This window comes from Myxine glutinosa, chromosome 6, assembly GCF_964187855.1.
Source record: "Myxine glutinosa chromosome 6, kmMyxGlut1.1, whole genome shotgun sequence".
NCBI lineage: Eukaryota > Metazoa > Chordata > Myxini > Myxiniformes > Myxinidae > Myxine > Myxine glutinosa.
In genome coordinates, this window is record NC_136266.1 from 75,139,400 (window position 1) to 75,166,759 (window position 27,360).

The window sequence follows — 27,360 nt, forward strand, 5'->3', positions numbered from 1 at the left end:
GCATCTACAGATAGTTGTGTCTACATTGGACGTCAAGGACAGCCGTCATCATACCGACGACCTGGCCAGTCGGTTGCACCGATGTCCATCAGACTTAATGTTGCATTTACTGCACCTGCAGCCAACGATGCTCATAGGAATAGAGAGTGGGAGAGGGGCAGCGCACACCTCCATCACTTTAATCACTTCTCTGTGCAGGTTTTTCCCTTCACAGGCAACCAACGAAGGGAAAAGATTCGTCGAAAGCGACGACTCGCATGATTTAAGAGATTATGTGAATGCAGAGGATGATCGAAAACGCGATCCCAAATCTCACAATGCCCTATGGCATTGTTGGAAGGAGCATTGTCATACTAAAAATAATCTCTCTTGATGAGGACGAGATGGATTAATCCTCAGTCATTCTACATTTCTAAAAGATGGATTCTGACCTTCCACCTCTGCTGTATGAAATTTTCATAATTTGTAAATGAATTCTCCTGAAACATTATTGCCACATGCTACATGTAAATGGATTGTGAATCCCATGATTAAGACCATTCCTTTTGTCCCATCTTGTTACTGCTATTTTATAAAAGAAAAGGTTTATGGTGCATGCGTGTTTCCTCAGCATGCGCCACCTGTATTCTCAAGAGATGGCTTACGCTTCTTCCTACCTGTACCAGTCAAACAAGGTGCACGTGGAGACTTCCATCACATCGCGATGTTCACACCCCCGGTAAGGCCCGGCATGGCACTATAGGCTTGTTGACATAGCCTCGTATTTTTGGAATAAAGAAAACCAGTTATATGATTTATTTCTTATGCAAACTTCAATCACAGGCCTACAGAAGGCTTTGTTTGAACTTGTGACACAATGCTTATTAGCACAACACATTGGAAGGAATTATGTTTGGACAAGGCTTATCCAAGCAGAGTTCACCTAAACCAGGGTTCACCATTACCAGACAGAATCACCAGAGGTTTGGAGAGAGTGCGGGTAGGTAGGGTAGACGTGTTGCTGTGGGGGTGATGCAGGGGAGCGGGGCACATTTTACCTGTTCCATTAACAAACGAAAGACATTGAGCTCCACTCAAATGTCAGACTCACCAAAGAGGTGTAGCACCTGTGTCTGGTGGCATATCATCGTGTGTTCGTGGTATGATCCCATTACAGAGAGGTGGCCGACACGCCATAGTTCGTTTCATCACCTCAGGCAACTGGGAGGTCACGAAGATCCTTGCCTACGATGAGCTGCGACATAAAGTGTAAGTCTTTTGGCGGCTGTTGCGTCATGATGCCATCTCTTTGATTTCAACAATTGGGGGTTTAAAGTCCTTGGTATGACTCGGCCAGGATTCGATTCCTTGACCTCCTAGGCTCGGAGCGGATGCTCTAACCATTATGCCACCGGGTCTGGTCGTCTTGGATGAATCCCAATATAAATTATGCTAAATTGAATCTCCAGTTTCAGATTAAATGGACTAGCAACGGTCCCCGCCCTATTGGCCGGGCTTCAATCGGGAGGCCCAAATGAAAAGGCAAAATATCAGAAATTGAAGGCTTTTTTTCATTTTAAACGATTTATATAAACATCTGTTAAATCATATCACACGCAAATCATCAAAATCTAAACAGTATTTGTAGAATTTAAATAAAAGCCACATCACTGTGGGTAATATTATTCCATCGTGTTTGTGAAAATTGGAAAAATTGAAAATTGGAAAAAATTGGAAAAACAATGTAGCCTATTTTACTCCAGGGGGTCCCAGGATTACCCACCCAAAATTTCGTTGTGATCGGTTCGGCCGTTTTTTCAGTACCTGGGAACGGACGGACAGACATTTGATGAATTATAGTAAGATTTCCATGTTCGTCTTACAATCCAAACCCTTTGTTCATGATTTGGGGAACCCAGATTCAAATCCCATATACCATACAATTTTTTTCCCGTTCTCTTCAAATATCCTTGTAATTTGTGCGAAAGTAAACTTGTGTCTCTTAATGTTCGGCTAGGGGAAGGGGCGAAGAGGGGGCGGTTTGTGAAGTCGAACAATGAAAATAACAATTGAGGAGAAACTCAATCTTTAGTGAACAATATGATGAACCACCGTTGCCGATATACAGTTGTTATAGTTGTATTACAGTGGGGTTTGACAGCATTGTACATGAGTCTAGAAGGGAAAAGCACAATTAAAGTTGAGCAATTGTGGGTTCTGCCACCGTCCTTGTTACCTCAGAATAATGGTCCTGTATCGACTCAAATGTTAGATTCATGAAGTCGAGGGATTGGCGCATCACGTTAATATCCAAAAGAGTAAAGGAGGGTGTGGGTGCAAGGAAAGCTTTCTTTTAGATGGCAGAATGGTCGGTCTTTAACGAGTGTGTGTATCAGGTGAGAAAACATATGAGCATCGTCATGCAGCTAAATGACACTTTGCTTTGATAATTCAGCTTGCTTCTGACCTTCAAGGTCTGTGTGATATGTAAAACTTTTCTCTCGCACCTTGGATCCATTAACCAACAGATACTTCCTGAGCACTGAGGACTCCCCGCTGAGCCGCCATATTTACAGGTACGCTCTCTGCTCCCGGGAAGTTGTCGGAAATCCGGCTCAGCGGGGAAGTCATTTGTAACTTTTGCCGACTTATGTAAGAACACTTAATAGGATACGAAGCCTGGTGTTGGCTTAGCGGTTAGGGCGCGGGCTTGGGATCCTAGGATCCTGAGTTTGAATCCTGGTCATCGCTGAATTAACGCCAGGGGGGTTGACTCAGCCTGTCATCCTTCGAAGGTCGGCAAATTGAGTACCAGCTTGTTAGGATGAATGATCCTGGTGTGTACCCCGATTTAGAATAGGTACACGATTTAGAATAGGTACCCCTGTGCATCGTAAGAGGCGACTAAGTCAGGAAGGGCATCCGGCCATGAAAACATTGCCTCAAACAGGGAACCATGATTGACATGGGGCCCGCAAGGCTAACCCCCACTCTAGCGGGGAAAATGGCCTCAAAACGATCATTCATTCATTCATTCATTCATTCACTTAATATGATGCGGCAGTTTGGTGGTTATGCTTTATAATGCATGGAATTTCTTGTACTCTCCTTGATAGAACATGCACTAGTAATGATGAGCAAATAATACAAGGATTCTCAGAGCTCTTTGGTTCCTCGTTGATATTGGACATGGGACTGGTTGTTCTACCTTGCTAACTTCTCTCATCATACAAAATCTTGATATTTGATCATAGTATAATCAAAGTAACTATGTGGATTTCAGATAAACTTTCACTGGAAAATAATTTTCACATCTTTCCATCACGGTTCTTAAACATCCTTTAAATGGAATTTCTTTAGCTTTTTGGGGGTTTATTAAGCTAGTTCTAGGCCTTTATCAGGCATAATCCTTGATTAGGCATACACTTTGGCTTGTATTAACTGAAAGCTGATAAGAGATATATATTCCATTGATATATATATATATATATATATATATATATATATATCTATATATATATATATATATATATATATCTATATATATATATATATATATATATATATATATATATATATATATATATACAGACTTGGTATTTAATATGGAATATTTTTTTTGTGGGGGTGAACTTACTTTTCAAGATGTCTTAGAACCAAAAGTTCATTGGAATTATGTTGAAATTATTCTAGATTTTGTTAATGTGACCTCGAAAAGAAACAAAAACCACATTTGACATTTCGAAGCAAATAAATTGATCCTTGAAAGTGATGTAAACTGATATCGAACTCAATTCATGGACAGTACTGTGTTAAACTTCTGTACGTTTTCCAGAATTCCATATTAAATGCCAAGTCTGTATAATTATACAGACTTGGCATTTAAAATGGAATTTTTTTTTTTCTTGACTTGGGTTTACTTTCTTAACTCAGTATATCAATCTGGTGAGTTTCTTTTACACTTTGATGATTTATTTGTTAAAAGAACCATGTCACTGATTGTCTGTCGCAGCAAGAAGTCAACAACAGGATTATATCACAGGTGGCGTGGCAAAATGTACGGACAGGTGCATTTGACGATTGGCTTCACAGTCGGGTATACAAGGGTTGTTGCGTTCTGTATTAGTGGAAAACAACTGCTGCACGTCTCCAAAAGTTATTGCCGCTTCCTCTGGAGATGGTCCGTCAACTCGACAATGCTGTTTGTCATGGAGTGGTGGCTTTTCGAAATTACGGCATGAAAGAGCGTGCTATTGCTCGGCAGTATGGCATCACTCAAGGTCAGGTGTCAAAGATCCTGAAACGAAATGCTCAGAGGGGTGTCCCTACTCCAATACCGAGGCCAGGACGTCCCGGCAGAATCACAAGGAGGGATGATCGCCAGCTGCACCGGTTAGTCCGCAATGGCCGTACCAAGTCAGCTCATCGGCTTAGGGCTGAGTGGCAGCAACTGACAAATGTGCCTGTATCCAGAAGGCGAGTCAACCAATGACTGGTTAAAGCAGGCTATCGTGCAAGGCGTCCCCTGAGAAAGCCATGCCTGACCAGACAACACTGCCAGCGCCGATTGCAGTGGGCCAGAGAGCACCGTCAATGGCAGCCAGGACACTGGAATCATGTGATCTTCAGTGACGAGTCTATATTTCTGGTCTATCGTCAAGATGGCCGCGTCCGAGTGCGCAGACAAGTGCATGAAGCCTACAACAAAGATTGTATAGTGCCAAGAGTCCAAGCTGGAGGTGGTGGGGTGACTGTTTGGGCTGCTTTTCATGCAGGGGGCAAAACTGATCTGGTTGTTCTGAATGGAAACCTGAACCAGTTCACGTACAGACAGGGCCATTCTGGAAGAAACATTGCTTCCATTTGCTCTTGCAGCCTTTCGAGGAAACTTTGGCTTCCAAGATGACAATGCATGGCCTCATCGTGCTCGCATGATCCAACACTTTCTTGCTGACCGTGGTGTAGAGCATATGGGGTGGCCTGCCATGTCCCCGGATATGAATCCGATAGAGAACTTGTGGGCAGAATTAACGCGTCAAATCGACAACTTGGACCAGCAGCCGACCTCTGTGCGTGAATTGCAGCAGGCTATTGTCACTGCATGGCAAGCGATTCCTGTCCAAACCTTGGCAAAGCTCGTGAACAGCATGCCTCAACGTGTACGTGCTCTCCTGAATGCTCGTGGGGCTTACACGAAGTACTGAACTGTAATTTTACTGTCAGTAATCTCAGTCGTAATTTAACTTTTGTTTTTGTGAAAAAATTTTTGGCTAATGTGCAAAATAAAGAGATACTTCTGGAAAACGTACAGAAGTTTAACACAGTACCGTCCGTGAATTGAGTTCGATATCAGTTTTCATCACTTTCAAGGATCAATCTATTTGCTTCGAAATGTCAAATGTGGTTTTTGTTTCTTTTAAAGGTCACATTAACAAAATCTAGAATAATTTCAACATAATTCCAATGAACTTTTGGTTCTAAGACATCTTGAAAAGTAAGTTCACCCCCATAAAAAAAAAATTCCATATTAAATGCCAAGTCTGTATATGAGAAGATAAGAATAAGATATATATGATATATATTATAAGAATAAGATGTATTCCATTGTGGCAAGGTTCAGGTCTCCTCTTTTATATATGCAATATCTAGATTTGTGGAAGATTAACTCTTCGGACTTAGATGCAGGCGTCAAAAATCCTACATAAACGCAGCCATTGGGCCTCGGAGGCCCAACAGATGTATTTGTGTAATGTATTTTTGTGTTGTTGTTTTTATAGATTTTTTTTTTCATATCATTTTTCAATCCAAGTCGATGCTCATGGATGTGTATTTGCTCAGAAAATGTGAATTGATCCTATTAGTTGAAAGACCCTCCCATACAAGTAATTAATCTTTTCTTTTTTTTTTTTTCTTTTTTTTTTTTTTTTTCTTTTTTTCTCTATAAAGTTGAGGCTCATGGAGGAGTATTTGCTCAAAAAATATGATTCACTAATCCTTTTATTTAGAATGTATATGTCCACAACTGTCAAAAATCCTACACCTATGCAGCCATTGGGAGGCCCCACGAATGTATTAGTGTAAAGTTTTTAAATTTTCATATTTTTGTCACTGAATTATTTGTAACCAAGTTATAGGAGCATATAATGAGGCTCATATCAAGAAAATAATGATATAACATAGTAGTACAACAACATTTATGCGGGGCCTCGAAGGCCCCGGGCCTGCATTTGTGTCGGATTTTCGGGTTATAAGTGAAGATTGAAGATTTTCCCACGAGCCGAATGAATTTTTTTTAATGTCATTGAATTTTGTGTAACAACATGAAAGTCGGTGAAAATGAGGCTCATTCCAAAAAAAAATTCTACAGCATAGTTTTTGCAACAAAAAAAACCTTGTGGGCCTCTGAGACCCAATCACTGTATCCAAGGGTTAAGATGATCGAGGGTTAAGAGGAAACACTGACAGTGGGGTGCTGGAGTCGCAGTTGGACAAAACAAGCAAGGGAGTGAATAAACAGGAAGACAGGAATGAGAGGAGGAACCACAGCAACTTGCAAATTAGTGTTTTTGGTTATATAGGGTTAATGGGGGTAGAAATGAAAACAGGTGGGGATGGGGTTGGGGGACATGAGATAGTGTTGCGCCGCCTGCTTGAAGTGTTGTTGTTGTTTAGCCCCCGACAGTTCTCTCAAACAAGCCCGTGTCACGGAGACAGCCGATCAATCTCCCATGAATGACCAAGGACCCCCCACATTCAGGATGGTATACCCCTTCTTTACAAAGTCAGGGGCACGACAGAGTTAGAGAGAGAGGGTGGGAGAGTGGGTAGGGGGGAGGCAGTGGGAGAGAGAGAGAAAGAGAGAGAAGAGACAAGAGAGAAAGGGCTGGTCCATGGGGACCAATCGGTACTCTGACCGAGACCACACTTCCCTGACGAATTTGGGCAGCAGGGAAGAATTGGGAAGATTTGCCCTCCGACTTGTTTTGGGAGGTACAACTACAGCGAAGAGGCATCCCCAATAGTTGCTGCTTGAAGTGTTGGAGGGAAAAGTTCAATTTAACAACTTCTGGAATGAAGTTCTACAAACAGTATAAAAGAGAAGAGGTGTGCAGTTAGCCGAGGAGTTTAATCAGAAGTGGTGATGAGAAAAACACATCTCTGGAGGAGCGGGAGCACTCCGGAGGAGCTGGAGAGAGTTGAAAGACAGAGTGTAGAGGACTATAGACAGGTGAAGAGGGAATGAAGAACAAAGTGGCCACAAACCTGCTTCAGCCTCGTCATGCGATTTGCCTTTAATGTTGTTAGCTTTAGATGAAAGTGGTCCTTTCAAAAAAAATCAATCCATTATTATCTTGTCGATCAATAAAAACTGACACTAGTCGTCACAAAGGAAAGGCTTGTATTGCATAGGCCTGAACTAAACAGCTTCATTCTAATGCCACGTTTCCTCGAGCAAGTTCACTTCCATGCTTGCATGTTGCGTGCAATGTCTCCACTCACTCGACTTGAGGTGGAACCATTAAAAATCCCACTGGAAAACCTGCCAGAACAGCAAGCTTTACTTCACATTAGATTGGGATCGAATGTGAATGCCATGATCCGTCACTGTAGCATCATTGTGTTTACGTCGCAAACTTTATATGCACTGCTCTTAATGATGGTGATAATATTGGCAGCTACCGAAAAAATATTGGTGAATAAATATGACTCCTGATTGCCACGAGCTAGCGAGTTCGATCGTAGGCCTGAGGAGTGCAAAAAAAGTGAAAATGTACTCTTTTTGTTTACAGGTCTAGGTTCGTGAAAAAGCTTAACGACAGAGGGTTAAAGGCAATGCAATGGGACAATAAGTGGATGCAACAAGTGTATGAACAAACAGGGTTCATGAGGATTGACAATGTTACAGGAAGGGATGAAGGTTGACCTAAGTTGGTGGTGTCCCTTGTCCGAGTGGGATTGAACATGCTGAGGAAAGAGTTCCCCAAGCGGGAGAAGAGAGGAACAAAGCGGTGGAGCTGAGCAGGGGGCCTGGATGTGACCCTGGAGTGCTTGGGGAGGAATGGAGGGATGAAAGAGTAGATTGGGCAAGACCATTGGTGGAGTAGTAGAAAACAAAGATTGCCAACATGTCTTTGATGAGACAATATATGAGCAGAACCCATGTTCTGCTTCTTTGTGGAAGGTGACAATGAATTTTAAAGCGTGCTTATTACTGCTTGGGAAGATCCACCAAACACGGCTGCCACAATTGTTTCCAGTTACGCAAAAGCCACCAAATTCCTTCACCAAGTCGGTATGGAGTTCCCATTTGTGCACCATCAGTTAAAGCTCGAACCTACCAACACAGTTATAACCTCTGCCACCAAAGGTGGATGGAATTTATATTTTCACCAATGTTTTTCTGTTTTGTCTTTTTGTCTGTTTATCTATCTGTGAGCAAGGTATCTCAAAAGTTATGAACGGGTTTGGACGAAAATTGGTGGACAGGTTGGGTTTGTGACAAAGACAAATTGATATGATCTTGGTGAAGAACTGGAATGAATCTAGAATTCTAAAGGAATTCTTCAACATTGGGAGATGCAGCAAAAAACGATGTATAACATGACACTTCAAAAAGTTGCGGCTGTGAACAAGCTAAGCTGATTAGATTTTTTGGTAAATTTCCGGATGCAGATCCAGCCTATCAGTGGGCTACAAAACTTTAACTTCTGCCTGGTGGAGGTACAGTCATGGCCAAAAATATTGGCACCCTTGCACTTTTTTCAAATAACTCACAATTTTCTCTAAAAAAAGTTTAAATTGACAAAGTATTTGGTCGCCACAATTCTTTATTTCACTGTTAATATTACAGAACCTTTGTTTTTGATTCAGAACTTAACATATCCTTTTAAATCCGAAAATAAAAATAAATGACATTGATAAAATTATTGACACCCTAGACTTAATATTTGGTAGCACACAAAGCCTTTGGACAAAATAACTGCAGACAAGGGCTTCCTATAGCCATGAATGAGCTTCCTACACCTCTCTACTGGCAGTTTGGCCCACTCTTCTTGTGCAAACTGCTCCAGTTCTCCCAGATTTGAAGGGTGCCTTCTCCCAACTGCTGTTTTCATATCTCCCCACAGGTGTTCAATGGGATTTAGATCTGGACTCATTGCTGCCCACTTCATAACAGTCCAGCGTTTTGTCTTTAACCATTCCTGGGTGCTTTTTGAAATGTGTTTGGGGTCGTGGTCCTGCTGCAAGACCCATGACCTATGATGGAGACCCAGCTTTCTGACACTGGGTTGAACAAGGCACCCAGTGCCAGAGGCAGCACAGCAACCCCAAAACATCACTGAATGTCCTCCATGTTTGACTGGAGGGAAGGTATTCTTTTGTTTGAAGGCTTCATTTTGTTTTCTTTAAATATAGAGATGATTTGCTTTACTAAAAGCTCTAATTTGGTCTCATCTGTCCACTGGACATTCTCCCAGAAGGATTTTGGCTTGTTCAGGTGTGTTTTGGAAAACTCCAGTCGGGCTTTCTTAGCAGTGGTATCCTCCTGGGTCTCCTACCATAGAACCCCCTTTCATTGAGTTGGCGATGGATGGTGTGAGTTGAAACCGTCATACCTTGTGTCTGAAGGTAAGCTTGAATCTGTTTGGCAGTTGATCAAGGTGCTTTCTCCACCATTCGAACAATCCTTCGCTGCAATATTCGATGAAGTTTTCTCTTGCGGCCACGTCCAGGGAGGTTGGCTACAGTGCAATGGGCCTTCAACTTCCTGATAACATTGTGTACGGTGGACACAGGAACATCATGGTCTCTGGAGATGCACTTGTAGCCTTGAGATTGTCCATGCTTGGCTACAATGTTGTGTCTGACCTCATCGGACAATTCTCTGGTTTTCTTTCTTTTCTCCATGCTCATTACAGTACACAGTGATACAAAACAGCAGAATGACTCCTTTTCTCTATTCAAACTGGTTGAATGAGTGATTTTTATATTGCAGGCACCTGCAACTCACCTGAGGTGAGCTCAATTCCAAAGTAAAGGAGAATCACCTGCTTGAAATCTAATTATTTCTGACAACTTCTAAAAGGTGCCAATAATATTGTCCAGGCCATTTTAGAATTTCTGTGTTGAATAAGCTAAGATTTAATAATTTTTTCAGCTTTTTTTTGTTTTGCTCCACTGCAAACAAAAGAAATACATATGTGGATACCAAAATATTTTTAAATTTCAACAATTTTCTGGAAGAAATGGTGCATTATTTGAAAAAAGTGCAAGGGTGCCAATATTTTTGGCCACGACTACCTCCGGTGCCAATACCTCCGGCACTCCAGCGAGTTGTCTCTGTATTGTGTTTTTTATTTATGTACAAGATTTAGATTGTCTATGTAAACACACATTGTGTTTGAATAACATCAGGGTGTCTAGTCCAAGCTGATTCCCTGCCAAAGTGCCAGTATCCCATTGAAATATTTATAAAATTCACTTTTCTTCCAACTGAGGGTGAAAATTTGAGATTAATATAGTTAAAGTTACAAGTTTGCAGAGTTAAATGATGTGTAAATAACATTTCCTCATGCCTGAGAAGTGCACAATTTGAATATTTTAGCCGAACACAGACTAATTACATTTGTCCACAACTATCATTTGGGAATGCCGATGTTATTCATGGAGATTACGAGTGAGAATGCGAAAGTGGAATAAAAAAACTTGTCACAACACATTATTTGCGTCGCCCTTTGGCCTGGATCGGTCCTCCAAACTGGAAGGTTTGTCCGACCTAGATTGCCCCTTCGAGCTGGACCAATCCTTCAGCCTAGATTGTCCTCCAACCTGAAATGTCCCTCCAGCCTGGATCATCCCCCCAAGCTGGAGCATTCCTCCAGCCTAGATTGTTCCTCCAGCCTGGACCGTTCCTCTGGCCTAGGTTGTTCCCTTCAGCCTGGATCGTTCCTCCATCATGGATCGTTCCTCCAAGCTGGATCGTTCCTCAAAGCTGGATCATTCCTCCAGCCTAGATTGTTCCACCGATTACCGCACAAACCAAGAAGGATGTCTTTACTTTTACAAAAAATATTTACAACAGTTTCCATGTGCAAAGCATATTGTATGTGCAGAACCGATAACCTTTAAGCAGTTTGTTTTTGGGATACTGCATTTTTTTTGGTATTTTTCCATGTTTTATTTTCCTATTAAACTGTTTAAGTAGTAGTTTAAGCATTTACTGTGCGGTATCTTTGTATTCCGCATTTATTCCCGTTTGTTGAGTTGTTTACAGTTTGTTTAGTTCGATGTATTGATCTTCTAAATTATTACTGCTGTCATTATTATAAAAATTGTCGTCATTCTTTTTATGACAATTATGCAGATAATGGCAGCACTATGATGTTTACCAAGATTATACAGAACCTTATTAAATATTTCACGTGGTTGATGAGACAAATCTTATCCAGTCTGCTGTAATATGAAAAGACGTTGGAGTGATAAAAAATGATCCCTGCCAGCATCTGGCTGCTAGAATAGCTCAGACGTAGAGTAGTTGTCTTTGAGCTATGTCCTCTCTGTTCGATTCCTGACTCGACTATAAAGTCACAATGGTGCTTTGCAAGGTGTTACGTCACAAAGTGTGTCATCCCTCTGATGAATGTTAAGCCAAGTGTCCTGTCTGCTGGCATTAGCTCGTGGAGTTTAAAATAAAGAATGTGAAATAAATAAATAAACAAACAAACAAACAAACAAACAAATAAATAAATAAATAAATTAACAAATAAATAGATAAATAAATAATGTTAATGTAAAATAAAACAAAGAATAAATAATTTAAAATAAAGAATGAAGAAAGGAGTTTAAAATGAAGAATGAAGAATGGAGTTTAAAATAAAGAAAGAAATAAAGAAAAGAATAAAATAATGTAAAATAAAGACCCATGGTGTCTTTTAAAAGGAGGTTAGAAGGAAGCTGGTCATTCTGTGGCATTAGAATGGATACGTTTCAAATTGATTCCATCATGTACGGTGGCACATGCCAGTAGTGATGCAACCAGCAAGCCAAATTGTTAAGTTAATTTCGGTGCAGTATGATTTCATGACAAGATTTCCAGCACCATGATGGTCTGAAGCACAGAATACCATATAATGCCTGGACACTTGTATGCATTGCCTGACAAACTCATCTGATATTACCCTTACAGTAGGTAGTCAAACCAGCAAGGTAAACTATATTTATAACCTCTGGAGCCTTATTTGGATTTGACGTCCAACCTAACTATGGTGTGTCCACAGGCCGAATGTAATGTATACAATTACGGTTAATGGGAAGGGAGGGGAAGGGTCGCTCGAGGGTCATTGAGATAGAGATGGAAACTCGAGCCACGTTTGGTGCAATATTTTCCTCCTATTAATGACTCCATCTTTGCTGGTTCCTCTTGGTTTCAGCGCTGATACAGTTGGAACATTCAACCGACAATGCCTCTCTTGTGGCCTAATCCCCAACTGCTCGTACTTCGATGCCTCCTTCAGCCACAACTGCCTCTACTTTACCCTGCAGTGCCTCGGTAAGGTGGGGCAGTATAAGGCAGGCACTGACACCTTTGGGGTTCTCTCTGCGTCATGATGACATATTTGATGCTGACTGATGGACTGAGTTAATATCTTACTGTATATGGTTCAGATTTTGCCTTAGGTCTACGCAGTTGGTAAAGAAGCTGCCTGCCTGTGAGGTCGTATCTGACCAAAGAATATATGATAAATACCACCTGGGATTCGAGGATATTTGGATATGGTAGAGAGTATGGTTGTTGGTTTAAAAAAAAAATTTTTTTAGGGAAACACAAAAAAACAATAGGAGACATTTAAGGAAACTATTATTTGGTTTAATTTTGAAAACGGATTACACAAAAAGCCACATTTGCTTCAAAGTCGTTATCAAAAAGTGACGGCACAATATTAGCGAATACATTAATTTTATTTACACCCCCGAAGCTCAAATTTGGCTCCAATGTGTCTGCCTCCGAAGACCATGAAATCCACCGCCGTCCCATTATTTTGTGCGAGTTCCACGGCTGACTTTGCACGAACGACCTCATTAAAAGTAAACATCATTTTTCCGTTTGTTACTCAAGGAAAGCACCATCTCCTCGACTCTATAATGATGGATCTTATTGCGGGGAACATCCCATCAAAGGCTCCTCCATTTGCCATGGCGAGTGCCGTCCGCGCCGTGTGACTACACTCGCCACGTGCACGGATGATGGTGCGGCTCGCAATGTTTCGCTCGATAAGGCGGGAGCACGACTCCCTATCCTCATGGCTTACGCTTGCTTTTACTAAGCGGTGGAGTGTGCCGCCCTGATAAATCAAATTCTAATATAATCAAGGCAGAGAGCCAATCGGTTAGTTTGTTAATTGCCAATTACCATGGACTCTCTTTTTCGGGCTTGTTTGTTGCGGGCTGAGGTTAATGCTCGGTTTGAGGGGACATATGTGGGTCTGTGGGGAAATAAATAGTGTTTCATATCCCGACAGCCTGAATGTGCAATTTTTAAGGTTAACTGCACAGCAGGAGTAACTGATTTCGGCAGAAAATTGAATTTGCCATCGTACTGTGAGAAACACTGCTTAACTATTCATTTTTGTGCTCGCAGTGATGGTTTTTATGGGGAAACGGAGCCCAGGCGTAAACGACCTCCCGCGATGACCTCCGGTGCACCAATTTTACCCGAGGTGGAAGCAGATATTTAGGAAAAGACGTATCTTGCTCAATTTGGCCTTCCAAATATCCGGCCTTCTGTGCAATCGCCATGTCCTCGGCTGCAATATATGGCTCACTTGGGCGCCCATGCACGTCTGCGATTTAATTAGTGCAAAACGAGCGTCCGTGAGCACCTGGTCTATAATGCATTCCTTCGACTCTTCATTCCTTGGATCATTTCCCATAACTGAAGCCGCCATGATCTGTAAGTTCCAAATCCAGCTTTGGCACTAGTTTAGCGAGCATCCGGTAAACTTCGGTAACGGTTCGACCTATGAACAATGTGACCCGGATGAAGTCATGCGATCGGGATGTGAGGCAAGGTCTTCGGAAGGGGAAATAAAGTTTTGCTTCGACAGAAAGTGTCCGTTGCTGAACAAGCCGATGTGCTCGGGCTTTTAAATATTTACACCTCAAAATCAATGCCTTGTTTTTAACAATGGTTTTTCATGACACTTATCCACTCGAAGCTGAAATTGAAGTTTAAGAAGTTTATCGATTGTTTTTGTTTCTTTCTTTTTAAATACTTTTCAGGAGAATCCATACCGAAGCTTTCGATACACAGGACGCAAGAATGGCAGGGTGAGTTCCAAAGTCTAATTGTTCATCCAAGTTGTTTTCTTTTCCCAGTCATTGATTTATTTTTTAGAGAAATGGATCCATTCCTCAAATGAAATGCTTACTTTCACAGTTGCAATTTTTTTTATTACTTGCTGTTTCACTTGTTAAGCAAAAGAACAGTTTTCTCGGTTGCGCGCTCACGTCTGAGACTTATGATCCAGTGGAAATTGGGCCCTTTGGTGCTCACAAGGCATCGCAGGTAAGCGGCTCTTCCTTTGGGACCGTACTACCCTGGCTCATGTCACGTCTATGATGTGGAGGTTAAAATTGTGCGAGGTAGTTTTCTAAGAGTGAACTTTAAAAAGATTTTGTATGCATGGTCGAGGCTCGTTTTAGAGCTAGAGCAGAATGGAATTGGACAAAATAAAAAGGGAGAAACACCAACAGCAGATTAGAGTACAGATGAGAGTGAGATGAAGGCGACAGGGAGAAGGACACATGGGGGTGACCAAGCTGCGCACAAGCTGAATGAAACAGCAAAAAAGGGGAAGGATGTAAGCGGGAATGACAGAAAACGGAACAAACCAACCAACAACTAACAAAAAAGAAGAGGTGAGCAAGAGGAGGATTCATCACAATAACATGGAAAAAGGGAATGCTTTGGAATTGGGTCAGTCGGGGTAAAAGTGATCGTGAGTATTGATGGCGGGTGACCTGGGTAGTCTTGAACAAGCTGTCTTGAAGTCCTGGAGGGAAGATTTGGACTGAACAGACTGGAGAAGTTGATTTCACAGGTGAGAGAAAAAGAGGAACAAATGAGCAGTGACCCTGGATTTTGTGAGTTTAACATGAAGAGGGTTACTGGCGGACTGTGTGAACCCTGCAGAAACCTGGGAGGGACAGAGCCAACAGAGTGTACAGGGTACAAGACCAAAACAGGAAAGAGCAATCAGAGATTGCAGACACTCTCCAGGACCTGTTTTTAGTGGTTTTTAAGACTTTTCTCTTAAACATATATGGCGGTCGAACCACATGACCGATGACGTCATTATTAATTTTTTTTTTCTCCACCAATATATCCCTAGATGATGCTCAAGAAATTTCATCTTGATCGGATAAAGTTTTCTACTTGTCGAATTATGACGTCATAATGGAGGAACCTATGACATCATCATTAACATATGTTATTCCCCATGGAGAGTTCTTTACAATGAGCCATGTCTCAATTATTTATATGCAGCACTTTTGGAGATATAGAGGTGCAATCTTTTCGGTTTTTACAAGATGGCGCCCATACCACGTGACCTTTGACGTCATAATTATCATTTAAAAAATTTATACAGGTGGAGTTGCACCTATGGTAAAAGATTTCCTGTCAATTGGACCAATGGTTGCAGAGAAAATCATATTTATTCTTTGTGGACAAACAAACAGACAAAAACAAACAGACAGACGTAAAACAGGTCGTAAATGAGGTCGTAAAAAACAGAGAAGCCACAAACCTCTCTGCTATATGAGAGCAACAGGCCTAGTCACTCAACTTCATCATGGGAGAGCCAAATGATTTTGAGGGCCTTGCTTTCCACGGCATCATGAAGGGCAAGGTATGAGGCAGGGTTGCCATTCCAAAGTGGATTCCAACCAGGAATTTCTATACACAGGAGACAGGAGTGGCAGGATGAGAGACCCAGTGGACCCAAGAGACCCCCAATGCCTTTGCGTTCCATTTATTTGTGGCTCTATATTGATTGCTGAAGCCTTCATGTAATGAAAAATATTTAAATAAATCAGTTATTACATTTATCTCACGTTAATTGTCAGTTGTTCTTTGCAATGTTCAAGGTTCTGTCTCCCCCCCTCTTCTCCACCCTGACCCTCCCACCCCCAGAGTATTTCATATTGGAAGACAATGCACCACTGAACGAACTCCTCATGATGAAGCGCATACCGAGAATACGGTACCACACCGTAAACACAGGAGATTACAGTGAGTATCAATGCTTACACGAACTTTCACAGAGCAATTCCACACTTCCAATTATTCCTATAGTGATGTCAACACCCCCACCACGATCTTCCCTGCCTCCACAGTTCTGCCCATGCAGCTCCAACTTCCCTCCACATTTCGAGAAGAAGAAGATTATCCACTACTCCTGATGCTGTGAGTATGGGCCCACAGGGTCGTCCCTCTGCTGAAGTATTTTTGATCTCTACAGTGATCTCTACAGCTACAGTGATTCCATTTAGAAGCGACGCTGCCCTTGGTGGAACGGATTAACTTGAATTCTTATTTTATTTTGAGGTGTTGGGAGTGATTTTGTGTCCACTGAACAAATATGCCTGTCTCACGTTGTCCACTCATTCTGCCTCCTGTCTGAACTGTTTTGGTTTCTTCGCAAAGGTCACCCAGAAACGGGAATATTCAGTTTCACATAAACTTGCTGCGAGCGGTAATATATAAACAATAAAGTGAAATGGAGCTTGACAGGACATCCCGTTCCTCATTCGACTTGACAAGCTTGAATCCGCTAACGTTGTCTCCACGCTGAGAATGTCCCTTTTCGTGTGGGGCACGCCTCTATAAATTTGTAACTTTTGAGAATCGTTATGATGGTAGTTTGCACGGTGTTACACCACGGAGCAAACTCCTGAATGGGTCACGCCACGCGTGACCGATTGCTGCCATCGCCAGGCGAGTTTCCATCAGACGCACACGGTCAGGGAGCCATTTTCTCCACTCCAGCGACCGCGCACACTACCACTCCACAACATCCGGGCGAGGGAACACCGGAACATCCCTCCGAGAGGCTCGTTGCCATTACCGGCTATTCTCATTGCCCACGATATGCACTTGGATGTGACCAATGCGGAAGCGATGGATGTTTCCACAGATCGATAGATCATTTTGAAAGTCGTGCAGAAAGGGGCTTGGGAGGGTGAAATAGGGAAGGTGGAGATGAGGAGGTGAATTTGGAGATGGGAGAAAGTTTGGAGAAACTGATAAAAGGCAAAGAAAGATAAATTGTAAGAAAAAAGAGATTTAAGGGCGGTAAGATTGTTCAGAAGAGATGAAATTGGCATTGCCGTCGGATTGCAAAAAATAGGTCGTGAAGGGGTTAAGGGGAGGAATTTGGTAGAATTTAACGGCGTAGTGTTGTTAGTTTCTAGGGGGCATGATGGTCACTTGGAATTTCAATGCAAAATGGATTCCGGCCTTCTGAGGGTCATTGAACCATTCGTGTGCGTTGCCAGGAGGTCCTTTGCTACATCAGGAAGCAGGCCTTCATTTAAAGGAGATCTTCAAGTCTCTTACCCAATCATGCGCATAGAAAGCGAAATTCCACGGTACATGTGGCAAATTGTTGGGTTAATGTGCAGACCGGATTCTGCCAGGTGCTGATTGAGAATCAAATACCCCGTAAGGACCCTTCCCCTCCATATTGCTTCACGAATGGCGTCCTTTCAAGTTGTAACAAGGAAAGAAATGACCTTCATTATGATGGTTCGTTATATTTATTATGCATGCTGTGTCTGCCTTTCTCGTGTGGAGTCAGTGAGGAGAGGCCGGGCTGGCAGTCGGTGACTGAGCGTTTCCACCTCGGCTGGGACAGCCAGCTTGTGAGCGTCCACAACGTCATCGTGGCCCGCTTCGATGGACGTGGATCGGGTTTCCGTGGTAACAGACTACTTCATGAATTGCGGCACAAGCTGGGGGTGATCGAGGTCAAAGATGCAATCATGGCAGTCAGGTGGGAGTCGCCAAAGCATGTTTGACCCGCCACCATCCTCTGTGCCTCTCTGACTCTTCTAAATTGGTCAAGGTGCTTACATGTCCTAATTTGCTGTATGTAGGTGACAACTTTTGCCAACTCTGCTCTTCAGATAACGATCTTCATTCAAAGTTTTAGTTAATCTCAAGGTCTTTCTAAACAGCTTGCTTATGAGCAACAGTCTTATGCTGTATACAAGGTGACTCATGGTTTTTCTTGCTTTGCTAAAAGATGCACATTCTCTTGGGGGAGGAACATTAAGGTTGTGGCCTAGTTTCCAGAAGCTTCCATGTGCATAGTCTGATGGAAACGACAATATCACAGTTGGTTTGGCCTGTTTGGTGTTGCCCTCTGAGCGCATTGCTTCATGATGTTGGAATCCCAGGTTCAAATCCCATATATATATATATATATATAGTATTTAGGATTTGTCATAGATCATTACCATAGATCCTATTGCGAAAGGCTCCTTGTTTGATCGTCGCTTGTCAAGTGGGTTTGCAAAAGTACATCAAAAGGCAATTCTTGACAAGCATTTCCTGTGAATTTAATGCTCTCATCAGAGAAGCCTTTGCTCTGGGCTCTCGGGATTTAAAGGTGATTTATGCTCATAGTCTCACGAGCACCAAGTTACATTTGACTAAAAACGATCCAATGTGTCCAAAATGTTTTATCCTTCGTATTTGCATTCCTTAACACTGGTGAACTAAATGATTGCCTTCAGATACCAAACTGCTGTTTTTCTCTCTGATATCAAACTAAACCCACATTGCCACTGAGGTCCATTGTACCTGTTTGCTCTCCTCAGGTCGCTACTGACATCCCATGAGTTTATAGACAAGAGAAGAATCGGAGTCTACGGGAAGGTAAGTAATGAATGTGTTATCATCCAAAAGCATAGGCCCTTTAACCACGTTTTCTACCACCATTCAACAACTAATCTGTAAAAGTGGCCTCCATGTTAAATGTAATTTTGATTCACACTGAAAACCTGGATTTCCTTGATCCTCTCATAAGGGAACTTCAAAAAGCATTTGCAAAAGGAAGTTTGAAAACAAAACAACACTGTTTTTGGAGAACGACCCTAAGAGGTGTCCAATTCCATTCTACATATTGGTGACCTTAAACTTTATGTGAATGAGATGCTTACAGGTGGCAGGATAACTCAGAGGTAACTGTCCCATCTGCATTTCGATTTCGACAGAATTGGAATGAGCAACTACTGCCATTCTACTGCAGTGGCACTAGGGAGGTGCTGCATTTTGGAGCATGCTTTTCTTAGCCGACCGTCCCATCTGCATTTCGATTTTATGCACTAAAGATGTCAGGATATATTTTAAGATGGCAGGTCATTGTGTGTCGGTACCAAAGCAAAATTCCAATTTACCTTCATTGGACCAAGCATAAAGTTGACCACCCCAGTGATCTTCAGACCCCTTCCCCATCTATAATATCTGGCGAAGCTCCAGGAAACGAAACGTCCAGGCACCAAGAGATCAGATCGATGCTGCACAGTTTTAGTGTTCAGTGCGCAGATTTTTGCACCGAATCATTACCTGTTCTGCTTGTGCATATACAGGTTCCATGAATGGTGAACCTCATACCTTGTTCATACAATTGCTTGTAAATACAATTCCTGTGACAGCCATGAGCATGAAGTAATTATATCTAATATTCACACTGATAAAATGTCACCAATAGTAATACAGCTAGGGGACATTCAAAATGTTTTATGAATGACGTACTCACAATACCCCAAGACATGCCAATGTATTTTTTATACAATTCTACATCATTTGTCAGTAAATATATAAATGTTCTGGATCCGGATCTGGATTTTTATGAAAATGGTACTATGAATTTGCAATTGTTTACTGGCTTTGACACAACAATACAATTTTTTCTTATGGACCCTAGGCATCAAAAAGCTACATATATTGAACAAACGGTTTGAAATGGAGCACTTCGCTGCCATTAGAGCATTTAAATTGCATCAGATGTGGCAATAATGTGAATTGTTGCTCCCAGCTTGATGACAGTAGATGGCATTTGCATTTTTGCCGCCTTCATCCCTACCCTGTTTAGAATTCAGTGCGGGCAAGAGCAAGTTGCTAGTCTAACCAATTATTCTTTGTCACACGTCCAATCTGTACACCACTCCGAGTCCATAACGTTTTGCAATATCCTGCTCACAGGCAAATTGACAAACAAACGAAAAATCGGTCAGAGACCGAGGACTTGCCGGAATTTACTTTTTTTCGGCCATTTAGGACAAATATGGTGGCCAAACCACGTGACCGATGACGTCATCATTAACATATTTTATTCCCCATGGAGAGTTCTTTACAATGAGCCATGTCTCAATTTTTTATATTCAGCACTTTCGGAGATATAGAGGTGCTGTTTTTCGGTTTTTCCAAGATGGCGGCCGAACCACGTGACCGATGACGTCATCAATTGGGCACAGTCTATTCCAGGGCAAGACAAATATGTGTGTAAAGTTTGGCGATTCTACGTGCAACGGTGTAGATGTAGTACTGCGAACAAATAGACAAACAGACAGAGACAGATGAAAAATCGGTCAGAGACCGAGGACTTGCCGGAATGCACTTTTTTATTGGCCATTTTGGACAAATATGGCGGCCAAACCACGTGACCGATGACGTCATCATCATTTTTTTCTCCACCAGTTTATGCCGACATGGCGCTCAAGAAATTGCATCTTGATTGGATGAAGTTTTGTACTTGTCGAATTATGACGTCATAATGGAGGCCTTGGGCCGAGAGAGTTAAAAATTGGGCACAGTCTATTCCAGGTCAAGACAAATATGTGTGTAAAGTTTGGCGATTCTACGTGCAACGGTGTAGACATATTACTGCGAACAAACAGACAGACAGACAGACAAACAGACAAACCAACCGATCAACATACTTGCCGGAATCTTTTCCGGCAAGTAATGAGGGAAAACATGACCTCTGTCCACCTTCGGTGGTGGTGGTAAAAACAAATGAGGGAAAACATGACCTCTGTCCACCTTCGGTGGTGGTGGTAAAAATGAAAAAACATGTCGGGATGGAGTTCCCAAAAATAACCAAACAAGGTAGGAAGGCATGACAAGGAAGGAATTTCAAGGAATGACACCACAATTCAACACCACAATCCTTTGATGGATTGCTATCACTACGTCATTTGACATTTTTGGCATATGAGGCAACAGTAACAATTGTATGAAGATGTCTATGTTAGAGGTAGTTGTAGATATGTAGTGTGGGTTGGTGTTAAGGACAATGCGTTTTCCATGTGAACCGGGACTGGTTCAGCGACTCCAATCACTGACTCGAAAGAGCCAACCTCAGCCCGCTGCACGTTGGTTGCTCTAACCTACTGGTCGGGATACTCGTCAAATCTGCTGCCCTGCTGTTGTCTTGGAGACGACTTCGAAGCAGGCATTTCCTCACTGCCACATCGAGATGGCAGCCTGCCTGTTCCTTCCCCCTCTCTCCTCACCTGTTGTCAGTGCACATTGTCCTTAACCACATGCAGTCCGGAATTAAACGTCTCATGCAGCTTCACATGGGCACTTGGGTTCACCTGCATACTTGGGTGATACAAAGTTTCACTTGTTCAACTCTATTTTTCCCAATCTGGATGCTAATGACATCACCATCCAGAGAATTATTTTAAGGGGTGTTTATATGGGGTTGTTTACCGTTTACATGGGGTTTACCGCTGACCCCACCCCCACAGCAATATATCTCATACAAGTCTCTTCCCTAGTTCCCTTCATATCCTGTCCAATTTTAACGTCCCTTCTGTCTCCACTCGGACACTCCGCTCCCCTGTTGTCCTTCACTTTCGGAATCATCTATTTATTTTCTTTGCCAACATGGCAGAATTTTTCTTTACCCTCTGTCCTTTCTCTGCATTTACATCCCCATTCTCCTATATCCTCCCATTCTTCCTTCACTTCTCTCCCAAACTCCACTCAGCTCCTTCCATTCTCCTACCATCATACATTATCTTCTTTTCCTCAATTTACTCACTACCTATACATACACAATAAAGAGATACTTCCATTCCTTTCCTCTTCCCTTCTGTTTATTTTCTTAATGTTGACATTAATTCCAATTTCCCCCCTCCCCACCCCTTCCTACTCTGTGTAAGCGTAATAAATAGATGCCTTATAAGGGGGGGGGGGGGGGCACATGATCACATCAATTTACATAAGGAGGAGGTACTGCACAATTTGCTTGAAAAATAGTGTGCATATGATATATGGAAAGGAAAATTTAGTATGCTCTTTTCAATAACCGGTATGACAGCATCAATAGACTGTTTTGGGCCCTTTTCATTCTTACATTATGCATTTTATCGTACCTTGAAATCCACGAGGCCTTGCAATCGATGACAAAGATTTTACGGCAGACATTGAGTTTTACCGGAGAGTTTCTCACTCTGCGCATGTGTAAATGGTGTTCAACAAGTCGTGGTGTATTGTGAGTGTATTTTTTTTTAATCCGATTAAATATTTTTTTGATGTGATACTAGTACAATACCCAAAAGACAATGTTGATTCCTTCCTTTAGAATCATTGTAATTGCTTCAGCCATTATTGTGCTCGGCTGGATGACATTTATCAACAATTCGACAATTTTGCGATCTTTCCATGTGATACTTTGGAGATGTATTCTGGCGTCTTTTTCATTCTTGTTAGTTATATTAAAATGATTGAGAATAAAAGGTGTGGCTTTTAAAGGCTTATGACTCTATAGTCGACTTTTAGCATATCATTTAGTACACATTTGATGGGATGACCATTTTTTTCCCGTGCCATCCCTACACATGGAGTACTGCAGTACTCCTTGATATATGTGTGTGTTAACGTACCATGCTCTAAGCAGAAAACAGCCAAAAAATGAACAGTTTATTGGCTGGGATTACAATCCTGGACTGGTTGCCACTCCGACATAGAAAGTCAGGGCAAGACTTTTGCCAGGGTGTCGGTGATAGCTCGGCTACTCTTTGGATAGGACACCATGGGATCTTTACCATCCACCAAACTAGTGCTGGCAGACGGCACAACCAGCTTAATGTCCATCCGAAGGACGGAACGCACATTGATACGCCACCTGCCTGAGAAACACCAGGATGACAATTTATAGCTGTGCTGAGATTCAAACCCAGGCAAGACAGCTCAGGTGGGTGTGTGTGTACATCGAGGCCATCATGTCTTCCTTTCAGGAAGGCAATCAAATTCCATCCAATGTGTGTATTTTTATTCCCAGAGTATCTCTCCTGTACGAATTCTAATATTTCACAACATGTCAATGTCAGGAAGTCATTGAGAAAGCTTCCGAAATACATTTACAGTTACGGTAGCTAAACAAGCAAGTCCAGGACTCTCGAGCGTGGATTAAAGGATGTAAAAGAAAATACTTGAGAGCTGATGTCACATCTTCAGGAAATTAAAAGACTTTTCTTACTCAGCAGAGCATAACCAGGGTATTAGAGCCCGTTAAACCCATCACTGGTTTTCTGACCCTGGTCATAAACCTTGCATTGCACGATGTCATAAATCTCTCTCTCTCTCTTTCTCCTTCAATCTTAATGAAATCTTTGCCTAATTACAGTGTGCAATACCTGGGGATTTCACTGGCTATAAATTGTAACTTCACACGTGTTCATCCGATGGGCGTTCAACATCTACCAACGAGATACTCACGTAATCGTCTAAAACATGCCAGAGTTTCAATCTTCATTACTTAAGTAAATATGATTCGTTCAATAAATGTTTTGCCAACCAGTCCTAGATACTCGTTTATCTATATATATAAAAGAAAGTTTTTGTTTGTTTGTTTGTCTGCACACGCTAATCTCCTGAACGGTGAAAGATAGGAGGAAGCCTCTGAAACAGGAAATGTCGGGACGGGCCCCGGGAAGGTTATAGGCTATGTCACGAGGCCGGTCGAGGCCGCTTCGGCCGGGCTGGGCCAATTTCGCAATTAATAGCTGAGCTGAATTATAGTAGTCAATCTTCTACTGCCGCGGAGTAAAAGCTGAATTATAGTAGTAAATTCGTTCAAAAAGAACTAAAAATGTCGGGACGGGCTCTGGGAAGGTTATAGGCTAGGTGGCGAGGCCAGCCGAGGCCGCTGCGGCCGGGCTGGGCAAATTTCACAATTAATAGCTGAGCTGAATTATAGTAGTCAATCTTCTATGGCCGCGAGTAAAAGCTGAATTATAGTAGTAAATTCATTAAAAAAGAACCAAAAATGTCCGGACGGGCCCCGGGAAGGTTATAGGCTAGGTGGTGAGGCCGGTCGAGGCCGCATCGGCCTGGCTGGGCCTATTTCGCAATTAAAAACAGCTGAATTATAGTAGTCAATCTTCTACGGCCATGAGTAAAAGCTGAATTATAGTAGTAAATTCATTCAAAAAGAACCCGGGCAACGCCGGATGCTTTTGGCTAGTTGAAAACAAAAATTGTTTCCGTTTCTTGTCCTACCGTCAGTATCTCGTTCCATATCAAGTGTTTTTAAGACTCCTCATAAGTGGCTACAATTGCAGGAGAAACAAATCTCAAACTAAAAGCTTATTTTAATGTGCCATTGTTATATGTAAGGTCCAGGTGAAGGATTTTCACTGCTAATCCCATGGGTTAAATGGGAGTTTTTCCTGAGTACCAAGGTTTATCAGCACTTTTGCTTTCACTTCGAGATTGTAATTCCAAGCTGGAAGGTCATAAAAAGATCAGACCGATCAAAAGCTCTATAATGGCGTAATTTTTTTTAAATAAAAGTAAATGAATTGAATTGCCATTACATTTCTGACCTTATAACCGCCCATTCCTCCCAAATCCACAGTTCACTAATTGAGGTGAAACTCTGGCCTACTACTGCTGTTAAGTGTAAATGCAAACTTGCTGTTGATTATTGTTTTTTTATGAAACTTTTAAAACAAACCCCATAACAAGTTCAGGATTACTCAACTCTGTCATGGCTCTTTCTCTTTTGACCCTGTTTGCTTGTACAGGTTTATTTTGGTTTAACTGCTGTTCTAGTGTGAATTAAAAAGCAGTTTACATCATTGGTATGCTAATATTCACCGGTTTGAGCTAAATATATCAAAACAGATGAAACTAATTATTGTTTGGGATCAAATTTCAAATTTGTCTCAGGCGTATTGCCATTATCAAAATGACAATTGATGTAAATTGCTCATTTTCGTATAATTGTCAATTTTTTGCTCTTTGGTCCAGGAGTTGTGGTCTTCACTGAGTTAATTACTGACAGATAAGATTACACACCCCTCTCCCCCCACACCCCTCACTCGTTTCCCACCCTCAATCAAAATGTCATTGCCTTTTATTGACAAGCTGATACCGACATGGGAATTCTGAATTTGGATTGAAATTTGAAAATTGGATTCCTGAAATATAGAAGCTATGCCCTTTGTAGGCAATGTGTTAGGAAGATGCCCCCCAAACCCCACACTGTATGACTTCCTCGGTCCTGGATATATCTTCAGCATCCTGAATGTGTTCACCTGAGAGCTGAAGTGACCTGAGGGTAGGGGAAGGCGGGGCAAGTTGAGCATAGGGGTAAGTTGAACCACCACCTCCCAGCCAGTTATGAATGAGTCAGACTTTGTGGTGGCGCCATCTATAGATGCCCTATTGCATAACTCCAAATTCTGCCATAATGTTTTCTAAATTGAAACAGAAACCAGTGTTGCAGAGCGAAAAATCCAATTTTCAGCCATAAAAGTAAAAAGGTGTAAAACAGGTAAGTTCACGTTTCTTCCATATGCAGTATAGATATAATATGGATATCAGATGACAATTGTTAGTCCAGGTATGTGTCTCCATTCTTGTCATAGACTTTAATACGATGGATGCATAGAATATGTGTGTATGTGGAGACATCTCAGAAAGTTCAGACTGGGGTACGTTGAGGCAGACCCTACGGGGCAAATCGAGCCATGGCTCAACTTGCCCCGTAGGGTCTGGCTCAACTTGCCAAGTCATGTTGGTGGAGATAATAATAATACGTATCGCCATCTGATGTTCACCCATTTCCGAAAGCAACAGCAAGAAAGAAAACGAAAGCTGGTCGCAAAAAAGGCAGCACAAAGATTCTGACTGACACCCCAGTACGCCAGGAGCTTGCAGCCCTATCTGAAAATCGCAAACGGAAGCCATCAGCCAAGAAATCAGAGATGCTTGTTCAAAGCTAATGGGAAAAAGACATGTCCCCCAAGATCAAAAACCCCGAGTTCCAGTGAGACAGATGGTGATTCAGAAGTTGAGTATGATGACGAATCAGATGTGGACAGTGATATGGATATCATTGAAGGTGACTTTGTCGTTGTCAAATGTGCTGGCAAATCAAGATTTGTGCATTACATTGCTCGGGTTGATGTACTGAATGGAGAGGAATTTCAGTTTGAAGGTGTCTTCCTGCAGAAGGTTGCTGGAAAAGTTGGATCTGACAACCCAGTGTTTGTTCCAAATCCAAAGGATGAAGCAGGATTTGAACTGCAAGACATCGTGCGTAAGCTGCCACAGCCTAAGTGCGTTGGCAGTTCTGCCCGTTGTTCTGGACAGCTTGTGTTCAATTGTGACTTGTCAGTTTGGCAGCTTAATTGACTTGATTTCTGACATGTTTTAGTTTTAGTTCCAGATCCAAATGATGAAGCTGGCATTGATGAGCAAGATATTGTGCCTTAATTGCCACAGTCTGACTGTTGGCCTTTCTGGGTGTATTTGGGACACTTTTGTTTTATTGTGACTTAAAACTGTGGCAGCTGTTTTCAACTCAATCCAGCTGCCACATTGAATTATAACCATGAACACAAGGCACATGTAAATATTTCGTACAGTGTTGTAACAAGTACATTAAATATTTTTCAGGCAGACCAATTTTTGTACTTCAGTTATCTTTATTTGGGGCAATGATCAACTATTTGGGATACTTTTTGTTTAATTGTGACTTGAAACTGTGACAGGTGGATTGAGTTGACTTTTCTTACCACAGTTGACAATCTTGTTTTTCTATGAGAGTGACTCAATTTGTTCGTCACTGATTAGATTACTATAACCATGAACACAAGGTAATCATTTCGTTCAGTGTTGTAGAACTTTACAACATTAAATATTTTTCTGGCAAAACAATGGTTTTCTACTTTAGTTATCTTTATTTGGGGCAATGATCAACTTACCCCTGTGTGGTACAACTTACCCCAGAGGTTGGATCAACTTACCCCTCAGGTGGGGCAAGTTGAGCCATTTGGCCTCCGTTTTTT

At 41.9% G+C, this 27,360-nt stretch overlaps 1 protein-coding gene across 1 annotated transcript in view; it reads left to right on the forward strand.

Annotated features, from left to right (window-relative positions):
* The window catches only part of LOC137429981 (inactive dipeptidyl peptidase 10), a 380,373-nt gene that overhangs the window by 318,417 nt on the left and 34,596 nt on the right, over positions 1–27,360 (forward strand). The window contains exons 14-22 of the mRNA XM_068120409.2: positions 611–718; positions 1,157–1,248; positions 2,508–2,555; positions 12,411–12,529; positions 14,260–14,307; positions 16,175–16,273; positions 16,378–16,447; positions 17,841–18,035; positions 18,865–18,922. Coding sequence (XP_067976510.2) covers positions 611–718; positions 1,157–1,248; positions 2,508–2,555; positions 12,411–12,529; positions 14,260–14,307; positions 16,175–16,273; positions 16,378–16,447; positions 17,841–18,035; positions 18,865–18,922 — 837 coding nt within the window. The remainder of the gene's footprint in view (positions 1–610; positions 719–1,156; positions 1,249–2,507; positions 2,556–12,410; positions 12,530–14,259; positions 14,308–16,174; positions 16,274–16,377; positions 16,448–17,840; positions 18,036–18,864; positions 18,923–27,360) is intronic.